This window comes from Arachis hypogaea, chromosome 12, assembly GCF_003086295.3.
Source record: "Arachis hypogaea cultivar Tifrunner chromosome 12, arahy.Tifrunner.gnm2.J5K5, whole genome shotgun sequence".
In the NCBI taxonomy this organism is placed as follows: Eukaryota; Viridiplantae; Streptophyta; class Magnoliopsida; order Fabales; family Fabaceae; genus Arachis; species Arachis hypogaea.
The window spans coordinates 13,999,826-14,018,166 of NC_092047.1; the positions used below are offsets into that span (position 1 = coordinate 13,999,826).

An 18,341-nucleotide genomic window follows, 5' to 3' on the forward strand; every position below is an offset into this window, starting at 1 on the left:
AATTTGTTAATGTGGAGGCATATGCAAGAGAATCAAATACTCTTAAATATGAAAAGTCAGGTAAGTTACCATACAAAAGCTTATAAGGACTAGCATTATCCAGGTTAGTGCTGGGTAGCCTATTAATTAGGTGAATGGCGTAAGCAACTGCGTATTACCAAAAACAATGTGAAATTCCTGATTGAAATAGCAGTGCTCTAGCAACACCTAAAATATGCTGGTGTTTTCTCTCTACAATCCCGTTTTGCTCTGGTGTTTCTACACAAGAAGTTTGGTGTAAAATTCCAGTTGATGCAAAAAAGGATTTTAGAGTGAACTCTGGCCCATTGTCAGTCCTTATACACTTAACTTGTTTTTTAAATTGTACTCTGACAAAATTCACAAAATTAATAACCAATTGTGATGCTTCAGATTTGGTTTTCATAAAAAAAATCCAAGTGAATTTGCTCTTGCCATCCACCACAGTAAAAAAATACCTATGTCCTTCATTGGAAGGGACAGAAATAGGACCCCAGATTTTCATATGAACTAAGTCAAAACAATCTTTTATTTTAGTTGTACTAAGATTAAAAGATAATTTCTTTTGTTTTGCAAAATGACATGAATCACAAGGAAATTTTGAAGCAATACAATCTATAAAAGGATAATACTTGTTCAGAAAAATCAATTTATGCATGGGTATGTGTCTTAATCTAAGATGCCAAATGTTGTTGTGCTCACTGTGTGAAGGTGTGGTGGGATGAGTAGTAGTCGTAGTTGCCGCCAATGAAGCTTGCTTTATTGGAAGAGGGAGAAAGTGAGAGAATTCTGGTTCTCTACTCATTGTATATAACCCTTCTATACACTCAGCAATGTCAATCATTTTTGATGTGGATCTATCTTGTATCTCACAACACTTATCATTGATTAACAGTTGACAATGTAAGTTTGAGGTTAACTTTGACACAGATATCAGTTTAAAATCAAAAGAAGGAATGTATAAAACATTTTTGAGAAAAAATAATTTTTTAGAGAATGTGATTGTGCCAATGATGGTACTAACAGTTTTGGTCCCATTTGGCAATATCACATTGATTGGATCAATATTTTAAAAACTTGCAAAATCTTTTAAGTCAAAAGTCACATGATCTGTTGGACCGGAATCAATGACCCATAGTGCAGATTTTGGAGTGATAATGCTCATAATTCTCGCATTAAAATGTAATGCAATGGTTTTACATGGAGTGAAAGTTTGAATGGAATTAGTCAAAATTTGATTTGCATTATGAGGTTGTTGCTGCACACTTTTGTCTTTGATCAACTCTAACAAGGCAAATCTTTGCTCTGGAGTGAATCCAGATCTTGATATTCCAGTGTTCTCTTGGAGACAATTGAGTTGGGATTGTTTGTCACTGAGTATATCATCATGCCCCTCAGTGATCACGTGATTGATGGTGGTGTTATGTTGCTGCCATTGATAGAAATGGGAGGAGTACCCATGCTTCTTATAGCATACATCTTCTGTGTGGCCTTGCTTGTTGCAATGAGAGCAAGTCAATGTAGCTCCACGACCTCTGCAATGGGAGGATCTGTTTGCCATGTTTGCTATTTTGAGAAATCAATGAATCACAGAGTAATAGGGATCCAACTCGTTGATCGGAACAGCTATGTTCACCAAGAAAGAATCTTGCGAAATAGCATCTCATCAAACTCTATTGGATGAGTTTGAAGGAAGAGGTAAGAATGGGGGAAAGAAAATGTCGAAAGAAAAATTAGGGATAGAAAGAAAATGGCAAAATTGGATTGATCTCAATTCACAACTTTTTTTTTTAATAATTTGATTCACAACTTGGTTGCTCTCCACGCTCACCGCACCATGAAGAAAATCTCATGTCCTAAGCTGTTCAAGCTGTGATGTTGATGGTTTGATGAACCAGAAGGGATTAAGAGAGGGAGATAAATAAGTTCTTCTCATTGTTGGAGAGAATGAAAAATCCCCTTAGAAAATATTTGTTTAGTTATTACACCTTATATACTATGTACTTTTTATGTACTCTCACTAAAAAATAATTACAATGGTAAACCTATTATTGATAAAGAAATAATCTAGGTAACACTTATATTATTTTTGAATTCAACATGTAATCAGGTACAATTAGATTAGATTCGATTAAATGCAATCTTAGTTGGTTTGGGTATTGATTTTGGGATCGCATAACTCAAACCAACTCAATTATCCTATTAGTTTAATATTAAATTATTAACTAAAAAATAAATAAAATCTAATCATATATATATATATATATAAATTTATCTCTTAATTCTAAAATGTTACAAATTATGATAATTATTGAAGTTTAAATTGATGATATATTATTTTTATTATTATTATAATTACTACATATTTATAATATTTAAATGATTTTTTTTATTTTTTTAAGTTTTTCATAATTTTATTTTCAACCGGGTACCCAATTTAATTTTTTACAAAATATAACAAAATTAAAACAGATATGAAAATTCTAAAATCCAAATTCACTTGCTGTCTTTGTTTGTGTTTCAGTCTCTCTTTTCTTATACTTATTACTTCGTAACATTTTATATGCTTAAATCAAAACATAACCCAAATTTTTTAAATTCACTAATACGCACAAAACAAGGAGAGAACAGGAAAAAAAAGGTGGATACTAAAGAAGAGAATAAGAGAAGAGAGGAATGAGAGAGAAGAAAAGGAACGCTAACCAAGGAAAGAACTATTACCGTATTGAGAAGAAAGAGATAAAGGAAAGGAGAACAAATAAGGCCATAAAAAGAAAAACGATGAGATAGAGAAGAGGGATCAAGCAAGATGACACCAATGACAAGCAAGACCATCGTCGTCACCGTCATAGGTTGATCAGAGAGAGAGAGATACCACTAACCAAGTTGAGAAGAAACGAGGCTAACGTAGAAAGAGAAAGAGCTAAGCTAAAGATATTTCTGGGTTTTTGAAGATGATAGGATTTGTACGGATTTTTATAAATTGTTGGAGTTCTTTTCAAATTATAAAAATTAAGAATTGGGTAACTTTTGTAATTATACAAAATTTAAAGAAAAGTATAGAGAACCAACTCTATATGCGACTAACTAGCTGTCTACTCTTTAAAAAAACACAAATTTTAAAATTTTAAACATCTAAACACGCACCCTAAAATTTTAAACATCTAAACACGCACCATTCACTTTCTTATCCTTTTTTCCTGTGTAACTTTTGTAATTATATAAAATTTAAGGAAAAGTATAGAAAACAACTCTATATGCAACTAACTAGCAATCTGCTCTTCAAAAACACATATTTTAAAATTTCAAACATCTAAAACATGCACCCTTCACCTTCTTATCCCTTTTCCTTGTGTCTTTACCTCTCTTTCTCTAGTCGCAACATTCCCTACCGCTGTCATTGCAACCTTGGTGCACCGCCTTTCTCGCATCTCTCATAAATGTAAAAGTTGATGCATTTGTGTTTCTCTTGTTGCGTTTTGGAGCTCTCCTTGTTGCAAAATTGCGTATTTCGTGGCTCCCAGATACGTCGCCTCCACTACTCTCCAAAATGCGTTCCACCTCTCCAGAATCGAGAAGCAAGAAGATTATTTTTAATAATGTTGGATGTTTCTTTTTTTTATCTTTTGGATATTTATTTCCAAAGTTTCAGATATGTCTTTTTTATAGGTTTTCGATGTCTCTTTTTTTTTATGTTTTGGATGTTCTTTTTAGGATTTTGATGATTATTTTTACTAGTTTTAGATGTTTCTTTTTCTTAATTTTTTTATGTTTCTTTTTCTTATATTTTAAAAAATAACATCAAAACTTAATAAAAAAATCTAAAAACATAAACAAAAACATTTAAAACCTAACAAAATAAGTCCAAAAATGCTGAAAAAAATTCCAAAATCTAACATAACAACATATCCAAAATCATAAAAAAAATATCTGAAACCTCTAAAATTTAAATATCCGAAATCCAAAGGTATTGTTTGTTTTCATTTACTTTTTAATTACATTTTTTTTAAAAAAATATAAAACCTCTAAGTTTAAACATTCAAAATCTAGGTATAAAAAATATCTAAAATTATGTCTTTTTTTTAATAGTTTACTTTTATTTATTTTTAATTGTACATTCCTAAAAAAATACTCAAAACCTCTAAAATTCAAACATCTTAAATCCAGAAATAAGAAACATCTAAAATTATGCCTTTTTATTAATAGTTTGCTTTCATTTAATTTTGATTATACATTTTGAGAAAATATTTGAAATCGCTAAAATTTAAGTATAAAAAACATTTGAAAGTAATGCATTCTTTTTTAATCATAATTAAAAGAATTTTTATTACGTTTCGAATGTTTTTTTTTTTTGGTTAGATTTTGGATATTTTTTTACAATAATTTTGAATTTTTTTATTTTGAATTTTTTTATTGGTTTTGAATTATTTTTTTTATTTGTTTGTAGCCCAACTAATTAATAGTTAGTTGTTAGTTAGTTGTTGTTGGCTGATATTCCAGTTGATTATCTAACACGATTGAAAACTTAATGTCCATTTTATCATTTCATTTGCGACGTGAGTATTTTCCATCAACGAAAACAAAATCACTTGATGAATCATTATTTTTGTTAAATTTAACTATTTTTAAGGAAAAATTAGTCTCTATAAACCTCTCTCTCTTGCTCTGCTAGGGTTTGTCCGAACAGAAACAGTGAGTGTAGTGAGCTGTTGTCCATTGCAAAATTGTGAACAGTTTTCGTTTTAGGTAAAATCGTGTTTCTTGTCTTGTGCTCTTCTTACTAACCCTTAGTGGAGGAAACCTGAAATAGAAGCCTCAACCTCATTAGAAAAAGTAGAAGAACAACATACACACAATACTATGGATGAAGAAGAAGAGTCTCTCGTGATCTATGATGAAGGAGACATTAAAGAAGGGGTCTAGAAATGTGAATATGGCATTGTTAGAAAGCTAATCACAGGAAAAACAATCAACCCAAACTGGGTTAACAGTGCAATGTACAATATCTGGAGGAAACTAGAAGGCTTCCAGATGAAGGAGATCAAGTGCAAAACGTACCAATTCTTCTTCAAGAAAGAAACTGATATGAAAAAAATCTTAAAAGAGAGCCCTTGGATGTTTAGAAACTCATGGTTGTTACTGGAAAAATGGGACAGGAATGCAGATTCCAGGGAGATGACCTTCAACAAAGCAGAGGTTAATATGCAGATCTGAAATCTACCAGAACATTGCAAGACAATAAAGTTGGGAAAAAAATGGCAGCTTTTCAGTAGGAGAGGTTATAAACTGTAACATCTATGATGGTGGAACAGAAATAGGGCACTTCATCAAAGTAAAAGTGAGGATAAACATAGAGCAACCCATTAAAAAAGGAGCAAACATTGGAAATAAGGAGGATGGCATCACATGGGTGGATTTCAAATACGAAAAACTGCCAACTATATGCTACTTTTGTGGTAGATTCGGACATGACGAAGACACATGTGAAAAAGCTGAAGAGAAAGAAGAAGGTAAGCAATGAAAATCAAAGGAGCTTGGGGCTTGGATCAGAGCAGACATTATGGGAATAAAAGTAGAGCTGAAAGATGAAAATATAGAGAAAGGAGAAGAAAGGATTAGAGTTGAGCAGAACAAAAGAGAACGAGCAAAAGAAACCCACAAAAAGCTAATGGAAAAACTAGCAAATCTCACAATGACCGAACAAAGAGCAGAAGAGGAGAATGGGAGAAAGGACCAAATCAATGAGGAGGAGGAAATAGAAGAGAATGTCATAGCAACAATACAAGAAAAAAACAAAGAGATTGTTAACAAGGAAGAAGAGAAAAATAAAGGCGTAGAAGATACCGAAATATCGGAGCAGGACCAGAAAGAAGGACAACAAAAAAAATGGAAGAGGAGGGCAAGGGAAGTAGAAAGCAGCAGCATGGGTGACAAATGGCAGATACAACAAAGAGAAGGCAAAAGAAAACAGGAAGAACTAACATCCATGGAAACTGAGGAGGATAGCTCAAAGAAGAAAAAGCACCAAATAGTGCATGTATTGGCAGTGGCTGCTGGACAGCCCTGCCGGGAACCATGAGGCTCATTAGCTGGAACTATCATGGGTTTGGGAACCCATGGACAGTTAGAGCTTTGAATAAGCTCTTGAGACAGCAAGATCCCAATCTTGTTTTTCTTATGGAAACAAGGAAGAAGGCTGAGGAAGTTAACAGGTTAAGGAGGAGAGGAGGCCTAGAAAATGTGATTGCTACTGACTGTATTGGGGAAGGCCAAAGTAGATCAAGAAGCTTGGTAGTCCTATGGGGGAACAATATTAATGTAGAGATTACTTCTATGTCACCAAATCATATTGACATGATAGTTAAAGAAGAAGGGGGGAATAATAGATGGAGAGCTACTGGTTTTTATGGTTGTCCTAAAGCTGTCAACAAACATAAATCCTGGGAGCTACTTAACACCTTAGGACAAACTATCAATATGGCATGGATAGTTTTTAGGGATTTTAACCAAGTCATTGAGCAAAAAGAAAAGCAATGAGGGCTACCGGTTACTTATGCACAAACAAGAGGATTTAAAGAGGTACTTCAAATAAATGAACTGATTGATTTGGGTGTCGTAAGACATACATTCACCTGGTCAAACAACCAGGGAGGGGTCTACAATGTGCAAGAGAGGCTAGATAGAGCTGTAGCGAATATTGATTGGAAGGAGGCTTTTCCTAAAGCGATGGTTAAACATTTACAGCGATATCAGTTTGATCATTGTCCTATCTTGATTGATATGTTAGGCAGCCCACATACAAGAAGAAAGAGAGCACATCGATTTAGATTTGAAGAAACTTGGATGGAAAGTGAAGAATGTGAAGACATAGTAAAAAAAAATTTGGTTTCCAGGATGTGAAAAAATAGATAAAAAGATGGCCAGCTGCAGCGGAAGCCTCAAGGAGTGGGGACAGAAGAAGTTTGGTCAAATCCCCAAAGCCATTAAGGAGAAGCAGAAAAAATTAGAAGAGATACAATCACTTCCGCAATCAGGAGAAATGGTGTCAAAAGCAAAAGGAATCCAGAGGGAGATTGATGATCTTTTAAAGCAAGAGGAAATTTGGTGGGCGCAACAATCAAGAGCTTCTTGGCTAAAAGCTAGAGACCGAAACACAAAATTTTTTCACCAAAAAGCAACACAAAGAATGAAGAGAAACATGATTCAAAAAATTTCAGATGATGCTGGAATTTTACATGAGAGTGAAGAAAAGATCGAGAAAGTGATGATTAATTATTTTGAGAATCTCTTTACAGCTGAAAGCACAGAGAGAATTGATGATGTCACTGAGGTGGTTACTGGTAGGATGACGGAAGAAAATTTGAGGATCATTCATGCTGAATTTTCAAAAGAGGAAGTGAAGGAAGCGCTAAGCCAAATGCACCCAACCAAAGCTCCGGGGCCGGATGGCTTAACTGCGCCTTTTTATCAAAGAATGTGGAGTACAGTGGGAGAGGATGTTACTAGATGGACCTTGGATGTTCTTAACAACGCCAAAGACCCTTCGGACATGAACAAAACGTTCATTTGCCTAATCCCGAAAGGTAAGAATCCAACACACACCATAAATTATAGGCCTATTTCTCTTTGCAATGTTCTGTTCAAAATTGTTACAAAGACTATAGCCAATAGACTGAAACTGGTTTTACCAGATATTGTGGGAGAGTTTCAAAGCGCTTTTGTGCCCGGAAGGCTTATTACTAATAATGGTCTTGTGGCTTTTGAATGCTTTCATTTTATGAAAAAAAAAGAAAGATGGAAGCAAGGGTTATATGGGAATTAAGCTGGATATGGAAAAAGCCTATGATAGAATTGAGTGGCCCTTCTTCATAGGAGTCTTAAAATTCACGGGATTTCCAAAAAAGTGGATAGATCTGATTTGGACTTGTGTAAGTTCAGTTTCCTTCTCTGTGCTGATTAATGGTTGCCCGACAAAAGAATTCAAGCCGGGGAGGGGAATTAGGCAAGGAGACCCTCTGTCTCCTTACTTATTTATCCTTTGTGCGGAAGTGTTTTCAAGCCTTTTGAAGCGAGCTCAAGAGAGGAAAGCAATCCAAGACATCAAAGTTGCAAGACTTGTCCCAGAACTCACACATCTCTTTTCTGCAGATGATAGCATAATTTTTGAGATCCTCGGACCAGAGTATACAAGCAGTGATAGAGATCCTAAAGGACTACCAATTAGCATCAGGCCAGAGAATTAATTTGGACAAGTCGGAGATTTTCTTTAGCCGAAACATGCCTCCTACCAAACAAATGCTTATCGAAGACTGGATTAACATAAAGGCAGTAAAATCTCACTCAAATTACTTGGGACTCCCAACATTTGTGGGGAGATCCAAGAAGCAGATATTTGAATTCTTCCAAGAAAGAACCTGAAAAAAAGCTAAAAGGTTGGAAAGAAGGATCCCTATCCAAAGTGGGAAAGGAAGTTCTCATCAAATCAGTTGCTCAGTCTATTCCTACGTATATAATGGGATGTTTTCAGATTCCAAAAAGCTTAAGCAATCACCTGGAGAGAATGATTAGCAATTTTTATTGGGGAAGTAAAGAGGGAGAGAGAGAAAAATTCATTGGGTGGCTTGGAATAAGATGTGTAATCTAAAGGAAGAAGGAGGCCTAGGATTCAGATGTTTTGAAGCTTTTAATCAAGCACTTCTTGCAAAACAGGGTTGGAGATTAATGTCAAAGCCAAACTCACTGGTTGCGAGAATTTTAAAGGCCAGGTACTACAATAGGAAAAGGTTCACTGAAGCTGAGAAGGGCTATAATCCAAGTTTCACTTGGAAGAGCATTTGGGGTGCAAAAGAGGTGCTGGATTTGGGTGGTTTATGAAAAGTTGGTACAGGCAGGAATATCAAAATTTGGGAAGACCCATGGCTTTCTAATCAAAACGGGTTCAAGGTCTGGAGCCCCAGAACTTGTTTTGAGCAGGAAGCCACAGTGGATAACCTGATCAACCAGGAACAGAATACATGGAAGCAACAGCTAATTCTACAAATTGTTCTACCTTTTGAAGCAAACCAAATTCTAGCACTCCCTATTGACATGCAGAGACAAGATGATAGATTTTATTGAAAGTTCAGCAAGAAAGGAGAGTATGAGGTTAAGACTACTTACCACATAATTAGAGATCACAACCGAAGCCAACAACTAGGTACCTGTCCAAATAACCAGGAAAAGGAGAAGTGGAAACAACTGTGGAAGATGAAAATTCTTCCAAGATCTCTGAATTTCATGTGGAGGTTAATGCACAACTCTTTGCCAACAAAGACAAATATTTAGAGGAGAGGAATTAATTGTGACCTGATCTGTTCTAGGTGCTCAATGAGAGAAGAAAGTGAAGTTTACCTTTTCAGAGATTGTGACTGGGCATCTCGTTTTTGGTTTGTGTCACCTTTTAACCTCCGAACAGAAGCTGCTGCCGGAATGCCGTTGCTAGAATGGGTATCGACAACTCTAAACCAAATTGAAAAGGAGAGAAAGGGGTTGTTCATTTGTTGCTTGCATGGCCTATGGCATAGTAGAAACAAACTCCTATTCGAGAACGGGAACTTGACATCAGAAACAATTTTGGAGAGAGCAGCCATCTCCTTTGCAGAAGCTCTGTGTCCAACAAATTCATCACCATCGATTCAAGAGCTACTTCCAGGCAATCAAAGTCCGAGTGGGTGGAGAACTCCACCACCAGACAGATACAAAATTAATGTGGATGCAGCTAGCAATAATGGAGTCAAGGGAGGAGTAGGTGTAGTCATTAGAGATAGTAATGGAGTTGTTGTAGCTGCTGCCACGTTGGAAGTGGCTCCTGCACTTTCAGTTAGAGAAGCGAAAGCATTTGCTTTCTACCAGAGAGTGAATATTGCAGCCCAAACTTGTTTCTTATAAATAGAAATAGAAGGAGATAACATAGAAGTAGTCAATACTTTAAATTCTAATAGCCCATTCGGTGGGCCTTTTGGTACTATAATCTCAAACTGTAAAGCCCTTTTGTGTTGTTTTAGGTTTTATAAGATATCTCGCATCAAGAGAAATGAAAATAGTGTAGTTCATTCTCTTGCAAAACTTGCTCTAACCAGACCAAATTTGATGTGGCTAGAAGAGACACCTACAAAAGTTTGTAACTTGGTCCATCTTGATATATTGGGCCAACTGCTTTATTAATCATAGTAATTAATTTTTAAAAAAATATAAAAAAAAATTATCTTTAAGGGACTTAGCATCTTTTGAAATCATTTTTATTAGCAACAAATTTTTTAGATATCATATCGATTTAGTTATTTATTCTAATTTGATATTTTAATTGAAATAAAATTTGAATGACTATTTATATCAAGTTTAATTCTATCAAATTACATGAAAATTTTGATTAAAATATTAAATAATCAATTTTTTCTTATATATTTAATTCAATACTAATTACTAACCAATAATTTCTTTATTAAAATTATTAAATAACTGCTCTTTCTTTTTGTCTTTTTTAGGTTTTCTTTTATTAAATGATTAAAGTTATGGTTTGATTTGATAAAATTTTTACTAAAAAGTAGTTTATTAGAGCTAATTTTTGAAAAATAATTTTTTAAGAGTTATAGTATTTATATTTGACAAATTATACGAAAAACGACTTTCAATAAGTATAAGTAGCAATAATTATATTTGATAAAATAATTTTAAAATTTTAAAAAATATATATATACATATATAAATATATGAGTAAAGTTTGATATTTATTAATGTATGATGTTATATTAAATTTTATAATTTTAAAATGCACAATCTAATTTTAAAAAGCTCCCCCTTATATATTTTTAAATGCATCTCTAATTTTTATATGTCAGTCAATTATAACTTAAATGGCATAATTTTTCTATATTCACCTAGAAATCGTAGGGTGCTTTTCAAAAATACATGCATTTCTTTAAAAACTTCTACCAAGTCTAATTGTGATGTTAGACTAAATGGTACTTTGAGTACTCAAAATAGTACTGCAAATTTTGATTCCCATTATGAAGAGGGACTTAGTGCATAAGATTTAAGAGATTATAATTTAGAGTAATTATTCAAATGAGTTTCTAAAATTTTTTAAATTGGACAATTTAGTCTCTTAAATTTTAAAATATACAAAATAATTTTTAATATTTATTTTTTGTTAGACAACATAATTTTTTTTCATTAGTCACTAATGGTAACTATTAACACAAAATTTTAATTCACACATATAGTTGTTAAGTATCCACATGTGTGATCAGGACAAATCAATAGTTAAAGTGAAGTACAAAACAATTTTTAAAAAATTTTAAAAATATCAAAATAATCTTTGAAAAATTTTAAAATATTATTTTTAAATTATTTATATATAATTATTTTTAAATTAATAAATTTTAATTTTTAAAATTTTTGGTCTATTTATATCAAATTTGATTATTTATAGACAAAATTTTTTTATGTTTTTAAAATAAATTATAAATTAATTTTGAAAAGACACTATTTTTAAAAAATAATTTAAAATAAATGAACTCATTTTTTTTTCCTTAAAGTGACGAGTGAGTTACCACTTGACCAATCCAAATTGGTTAAATTTAATTTAAAGATAAATTACTTAAATAAACTAATCGAATATAAAAATTATCAAATTATCCTAAATAAAGGACAACATTTTTTCTATAAATTGCCATCTGCTATGCTATTGGATTTAAAAAAATATCACGATGTACTGACAATATACAGTGGTCAAATTTTTCATTTAACATAAATCATGGGCAAAAAAATTTTGATATGAAAGTAAAATGAGTGATATATTTTAACATGATAATTTTTGGTATTTTTTAAAATTGTAGGAGTACATTAATCGGAGGGTCCGATTTGTGTTGAAAAAGTTGAAAAAAATTCAGAGTACACAAATCAAAGGGAAAAATTGAAAAAACTCAGAGTACACAACTCTCGAACCATGCGAGTTCTTTGGTCATGAAATTTTGCTTCACAAATCGCATGGTCCGATTTGCAGCTGATGGAATTTGAAATCTGAAACATGAAATTCGGACCCTCCATTTTGTTTGTTCTGGGTAATTTTTTTTTTACATTTTGAGGGACACAACTTGCATGGTCCGAGTTCTGCTTCCTCTGTTCCCACAACGAGGTGAAGCACCCCTTCTCCCCATACACGAGTTCAACACTTCTTTTAGTTCCATATTCAAATTAAAAACTCTAAATCATGACATCAACCTGAATTTTACGCTAAAAAATAATAAAATATGAGAAATTTTTATTATTTACGTATACAAAATCAAAAATAGAAGAAAAACTCATTATTTATGTAAAAAAAAAAAACCAGGTTAGAATGCATCTCCCTTCAACTCTATGTCTCTCATCAACAATTACCCCCCTTTCTTTCCCTCTTATATATAAAAATATTATATATATATATATATATATATTAAAAATTAATTATCGAATATTATATGTTTATATATAAATATATATTATTTTATATATTTTTAATATATATTTCATATTTTAATAAATATTTTATATAATTTATTAACTTTTAATTTATATATATAACATAAATGCTATATATTAATTAGGATAAATTTCATAAATAAATAAAGGATGAATCAATTTTATTTAATTGTAATTTTTTAAAATGGTTATTTTTTTATCTTGTATTAATTTGTTCTATATAAAATGGTTATTTATTCTATATAAATCGTTTTAGGATATAGATGTTTTAAAATTTATATATAAATAGGAGTTATACTATGTGTATACTAAAATTAGTTACCAAAATCAGTTATTAGTATAAAATACATATTGGAATACAAATATACATTGAAAATAAATTAAACCATATCTGTATTTATACATAAATACATTGATAGCTGATTTTAATGGCTGATTTTGGTGTACAAATAACATTTTTCTATAAATTATTAGATATTTATGTAAAAACTTATTATTATCTTAAACCGCTACAAAGTATAGAAGTTTATATGAAAATTAACTACCATCATAAATTCTTATAAGGTGTAGAGGTTTATGTAAAAATTGACTACTATTATATAACCTTTCAAAATGTAGCAATTTATCCATAAAAATTTATGATGGTAGTTAATTTTTATATGAACTTTTACGTTTTGTAATGATTTATGATAATAGTCAATCTTGACATCGTAAATCTCTACATTCTGTAACAGTTTATGTAGAACTCAATTTCAGACAGATAATCACTTACAGACTTACCATCTACAGAAAGTTCAAACTAGTAATTATGCACTTTCCAAAAGACATATGAAATGTATGAGTTTCTAAAAACAAAAATCTCATCAAGTTTAAACCAGTAATTGTGAAGCCTAACAATATGATACAATCCTACAGTTTGAAGATAAGAGAATAAAAGATGATGCGATTGTATAATGGCATCTTTTATTACCTCCTCACAGTAATAATACATCGACTCATATATAAAATTAATATCCAACATTCACTAGCTATATCATAACAATTGCAAGCTATAGAGAATTCTATTGAAGAATCAGAGCAGTACAAGTATAGTATAGCAATGAAAAGGAATAGTCCTAATAGTTCAGAGTATGAGAAGAATTGTATGGAAGAATGAAGAAATCAATGAGTGGAGTGCATGTTCACCTGCGAAAGGGAATTGAAGTTAGAATTTGGGAATTTTAGAAAGGGTGCACAGAGAGAAAAGATACGAAGTCAGCGGGGAAGACTCACATCACACACACTTTCGATAGGGGCCTTTTCTCCCTTCTTAAGCCTCTCTGTTGTCACACCCTTTTTTTTCCTCTTTGTATCAACACCGCCGCCCCGGGCAATGACCTTGTCCTCAAGGTCAAAGGAAGGATGAAGATGGCGCATGTCCTCATACCCTTCCCATGTCGCTTCCTCAGACGAAAGGTGCTGCCATTGAATTAACACCTGCTTCTATCAAGTATCATCTACCTTGATCATTCGATGGCCTAACACCCAGAGAGGCAGCAATTTGCACCCGTTCTCATCAACTGTCAGAGGCGCTGGTAGAGTAACCGAAGGTGGCCTGCCTACACACTTCTTAAGGAGAGAAATATGAAAAACTGGGTATATTTTTGTAGTGGATGGAAGCTCCGGCTTGTATGCGACTTTGCCCACACGCTGCACTACGGGAAAAGGGCCAAAGTAGCGCATTGATAGCTTTTGGTTCTTTCAAAAGGCCACTGAATGTTGACGATATAGTTGAAACTTGACATAGACAAGGTCGCCAAGCTGAAATTTTAGGTCACGACGCTTGCTATCAACTGTGGCCTTCATCCGGGCCTGAACTATCCCCAAGTGGGATTTCAAGGCTGTTAGCAGGGAATCGCGCTATTGTAGTTGTTCTTGGATGGCTGGAGCGTCTGTAGAAGTTGCCACATATCGGAGAAGAGGCGGGGGATCCCACCCGAACAAGGCCTTAAAGGGAGACAAGCCGATTGCCGAATGAAAGGAAGTATTATAACTGAAATGTGCCCATGGAAGCATCCTACACCAAGTCCTGGGATTGTCTTGAGTATAACAACGAAGGTACATCTCCAAACACCTGTCAAGAACCTCGGTCTGGCCATCAGACTGAGGGTGGTAAGCCGAGCTCCGAGCCAACGTAATGCCTTGGCGGAGGCAACATTGCTCCCAAAACTTGCTAGAAAATACCTTGTCTCGATCCGACACAATTGACTGTGGCATTCCGTGAATACTCACTACATGTTTGATAAATGTTTCAGCAACTTTGGGTGCTGTAAAATTAGTTGCTAATGGAAGGAAATGGGCAAACTTTGATAGTTGGTCCACTACCATGAAGATGACCAAATACCCTTCTGTCACGAGTAATCCAGTTACAAAATCCATAGAAATGTCTTGCCAAACATCGGTAAGAATCGGAAGAGGTTGGAAGAGCTCGGCAGGAGGTAGTGTTGAGTACTTTGCCTGTTGGCAAATAGAGCACTGGCGCACATAGTCCTTGACCACACGAGCCATATCCTTTCAGAAAAATTGGGGAGTTAATCGGCACAATGTCTTTTGGTAACCATTATGCCCCTCAATGGCTAAGTCATGGCACTCATAAAGAAGCTTCGAGATAAGGGAAGAAGTAGAAGGGATTACTAGTCGGTCTTTCCAAAACCAAAGACCCTGCCAGTGCTGTAAATTTTTAGACCGAAGATCCACATCGGAAAATGAATTCGAGGGGTTGAAGCGCTGGAGATCGGATCGTAACTGCGTGAAAATGTCGCAAGTGAGTGAGGTGATAGCAAGAAATTGGCAAGACAGCCCATCGACACCTTGATTATCCGAGCCCTTTTTGTACTCGATCACAAAATCATAGCCCAAGAGTTTGGCCAACCAAGTCTGCTGTTCCGGTGTTTGAATGGTCTGAGCCTAGAGTTCCTTCAGGCTCTTGTGATCCGTTTGTATCACCAACTTGTGACCAAGCAAGTAGTGGCGGAACTTAGCCACTACTGCTAAAATTGCTTGCATCTCCCGGGCATAGACGGATTGTTTCTGAGCTGTGTAGGAGAGTTTCTTTGAAAAATATGCGATGGGATGCCCGTCTTGGCTGAGAATCCCCCCAATACTGGTACCTGAAGCATCTGTCTCAAGCACAAAACGTTTGGAGAAGTCAGGAAGTGTTAGGACCGGTGCATGAGTTAGAGCCTCTTTCAATGTCACAAAAGCATCCGAGGCTGATGTCGGCCACACAAACCCCTCTTTGCGCAACAAGTCAGTGAGTGGTGCTGCCAGAATAGCAAAATTGCATATGAACTTTCGATAGTAACTTGCCAATTCCAAGAATGCTTGAAGTTGCTTCACTGAAGTTGGAATCGGCCAACATCGAATTGCTTCAATTTTTGAGTCATCCACTCTCACTTCCTCAAGTGAAACCACATGGCCCAGGTAGTCAATTTGTGTTTTTCCGAAGGAGCATTTAGAGAGTTTGGCAAATAGGGAATGGTGCTTGAGCACGCGTAAGACATACACTAGATGATGTGAATGAGACTGCCAATCAGCACTATAAACCAGAATATCATCAAAGATGACGAGGACAAACCTTCGTAAAACCTCAGAAAAGATAGAATTCATCAAACATTGGAAGGTAGCAGGAGCATTAGTCAAACTAAATGGCATAACGAGCCATTCGTATAAGCCTTGATGTGTTCAGAAAGCCGTCTTAAAACAATCCTCTGGTTTGACACGAATCTGATGGTACCCAGAGCGGAGGTCGAGTTTAGAGAAGAACTGAGCACCGAACAATTCATCGAGTAATTTGTCCACGGTCGGCATAAGAAAGGAATCCTTGATGGTGGCCTAATTGAGGGCCCGATAATCAGTGCAAAACCACCATGACCCGTCTTTCTTCTTCACCAAAAGCATGGGAGAAGAGAAGGGACTAGTGCTCGGTTGTATGATGCCATCGGTAAGCATCTCAGAGACGATCTGCTCAATCTCAGACTTTTGACTATGAGGATGTCGATAAGGGCGGACCTTAATAGGTGTCGTTCCGGGGATCAAGGTAATGGTGTGATCATGCACTCGCAGCGGGGACAAGCCTTTTGGAACCTGAAAAACAACTGAGTAATCTCGCAATATACAAGCCAACTCTGGCGCCAAATCAGAAAGTAATCCCAAAAGAGGAGGGGTGTCTGTAATCGGGCCTTGGAGTTGGAGTGTATACATTTCCATAATCTCATCAGTTAGGTACAAATGCCACAATTGATGAAATTGTGCCTGACATCTTTTTCACTCTGCAAAGTAATCATCTTATCCCCAACCATGAAGGTAATGAATTTTTTCCGGTAAATAACCAAATGGGTGTCTAGTGTTTCAAGCCAAATGTCACCTAAAACCAGCACCTCACTAGCAATAAGGAGGACGAAAGCTGATATAAGGAGCAGTTGATTCTGAATGCTAACTAGTAAATCTCGAACCTCACCCTCACATTGCAACAAAGCACCATTACCCACCTCAACCTTGAATCTTGGGGAATGATGAATGGGCACTGCCAAACGCCGAACCAAAGCAGGGTGGATGAAGTTATCAGAGCTGCCGCCATCCATGAGTACGTGGATGTCCCTGCCGTGCACTAGACCTCAGAATCGAATCGACCGTCGGGCAGGGATGCCGGTCATGGCATTGTATGAAAGGTGGAAGGGCTCGACCGTGTCCGCAGCCAGTATCAGCTAGGCTTGGTCCACTTCGGTGATCTCAATTATAGAATCCTGGTCAGTAGGGACCTCCTCCATAGTTTGGATTAGAAAATAGTGCTTGAAAGCACATTTGTGGGAAGGAGAGTAATGCTCGTCACAGGTAAAACAAATTCCCTTCTCTCACCGAAACTGTATCTCCATTGGGGTTAATTTACGCATTGTGCTAGGCTTTGGAGGAGTTGGAAGGAGTGGAGGGTTTTGAGGCGGTGGCTGTGCTGGGAAAATGGTAGTGAGTGGTTTCGGGGTTAAGGCGGCAGTAAGCCGAGCCGAAGAGTGCTGTAGCTGAGCAAAAGAGGAGCGGGTTTGAGGCATAAACTTTTCTTCAAATAATTTGGCAAGAGAAACCGCCTACAACAATGAGATTGGGAAACGGGCTTTCACCTCCCGTTTCAGTTCTAAATCAAGACCACCCACAAAGCAATCAAGAAGCAGTGCATCATCTAACCCATATGCACGAGCAACTAAGTCATTAAAGGATTCAAAGTAAGCATTTACCGTGGTGGATTGTTTCAATTTTAGTAGCTCCTCCCGGGGGTTTTCAAAATGGGATGACCCGCATTGCATTTACAAGGCGGTGGAGATGGCGAGCCAATCGGCCATAGTTTCGAGTCTCTCCCACATCTAAAACCAAGCAAGGGTCCGACCTTCCAAATTGACGGCCACCAGATCCAACCGTTGGTCCTCAGGGATATCATAGACGCGGAAGAAGCGTTCCATGCGATAGATCCATTGGGAAACGTCTTCAGCGCCAGAGAAGTGGGAGAAATCAACTTTCGTCTAACGAGGGTGGCCAAAGACAATGGAAGAAGGGCCGCGTCTCAGGGATTCTTCCAAGTGCTACGCGATCTGATCCTGTAAGGAAACAAGTGTTTGTGTGATGGAGGCGAATTGCTCGCTGTAACCTTCCGTCTGTTCGGTTAAACGAGAAACGCAACTTGCAATGTTTGGAGATGAGTATTCTCTGTCATTATAACTCGATGAAAGAACCAAACGATAACAATTGCAAGCTATAGAGAATTCTATTGAAGAATCAGAATAGTACAAGTATAATAT

The 18,341-nt window shown here is 35.6% G+C and overlaps 1 protein-coding gene across 1 annotated transcript; it reads left to right on the top strand.

Annotated features, from left to right (window-relative positions):
• The first annotated feature begins 9,384 nt into the window (after positions 1 to 9,384).
• On the top strand, positions 9,385 to 9,945 carry LOC112729726 (uncharacterized). The gene has a single exon (XM_025779882.1). It carries the CDS (start codon positions 9,385 to 9,387, stop codon positions 9,943 to 9,945), a length of 561 nt encoding a protein of 186 aa, XP_025635667.1.
• The last annotated feature ends 8,396 nt before the right edge of the window (positions 9,946 to 18,341 follow it).

Excerpts from the sequence above, each read along its gene's own strand:
- LOC112729726 (XM_025779882.1), top strand. The coding sequence starts at position 9,385 with ATGAGAGAAGAAAGTGAAGTTTACCTTTTCAGAGATTGTGACTGGGCA.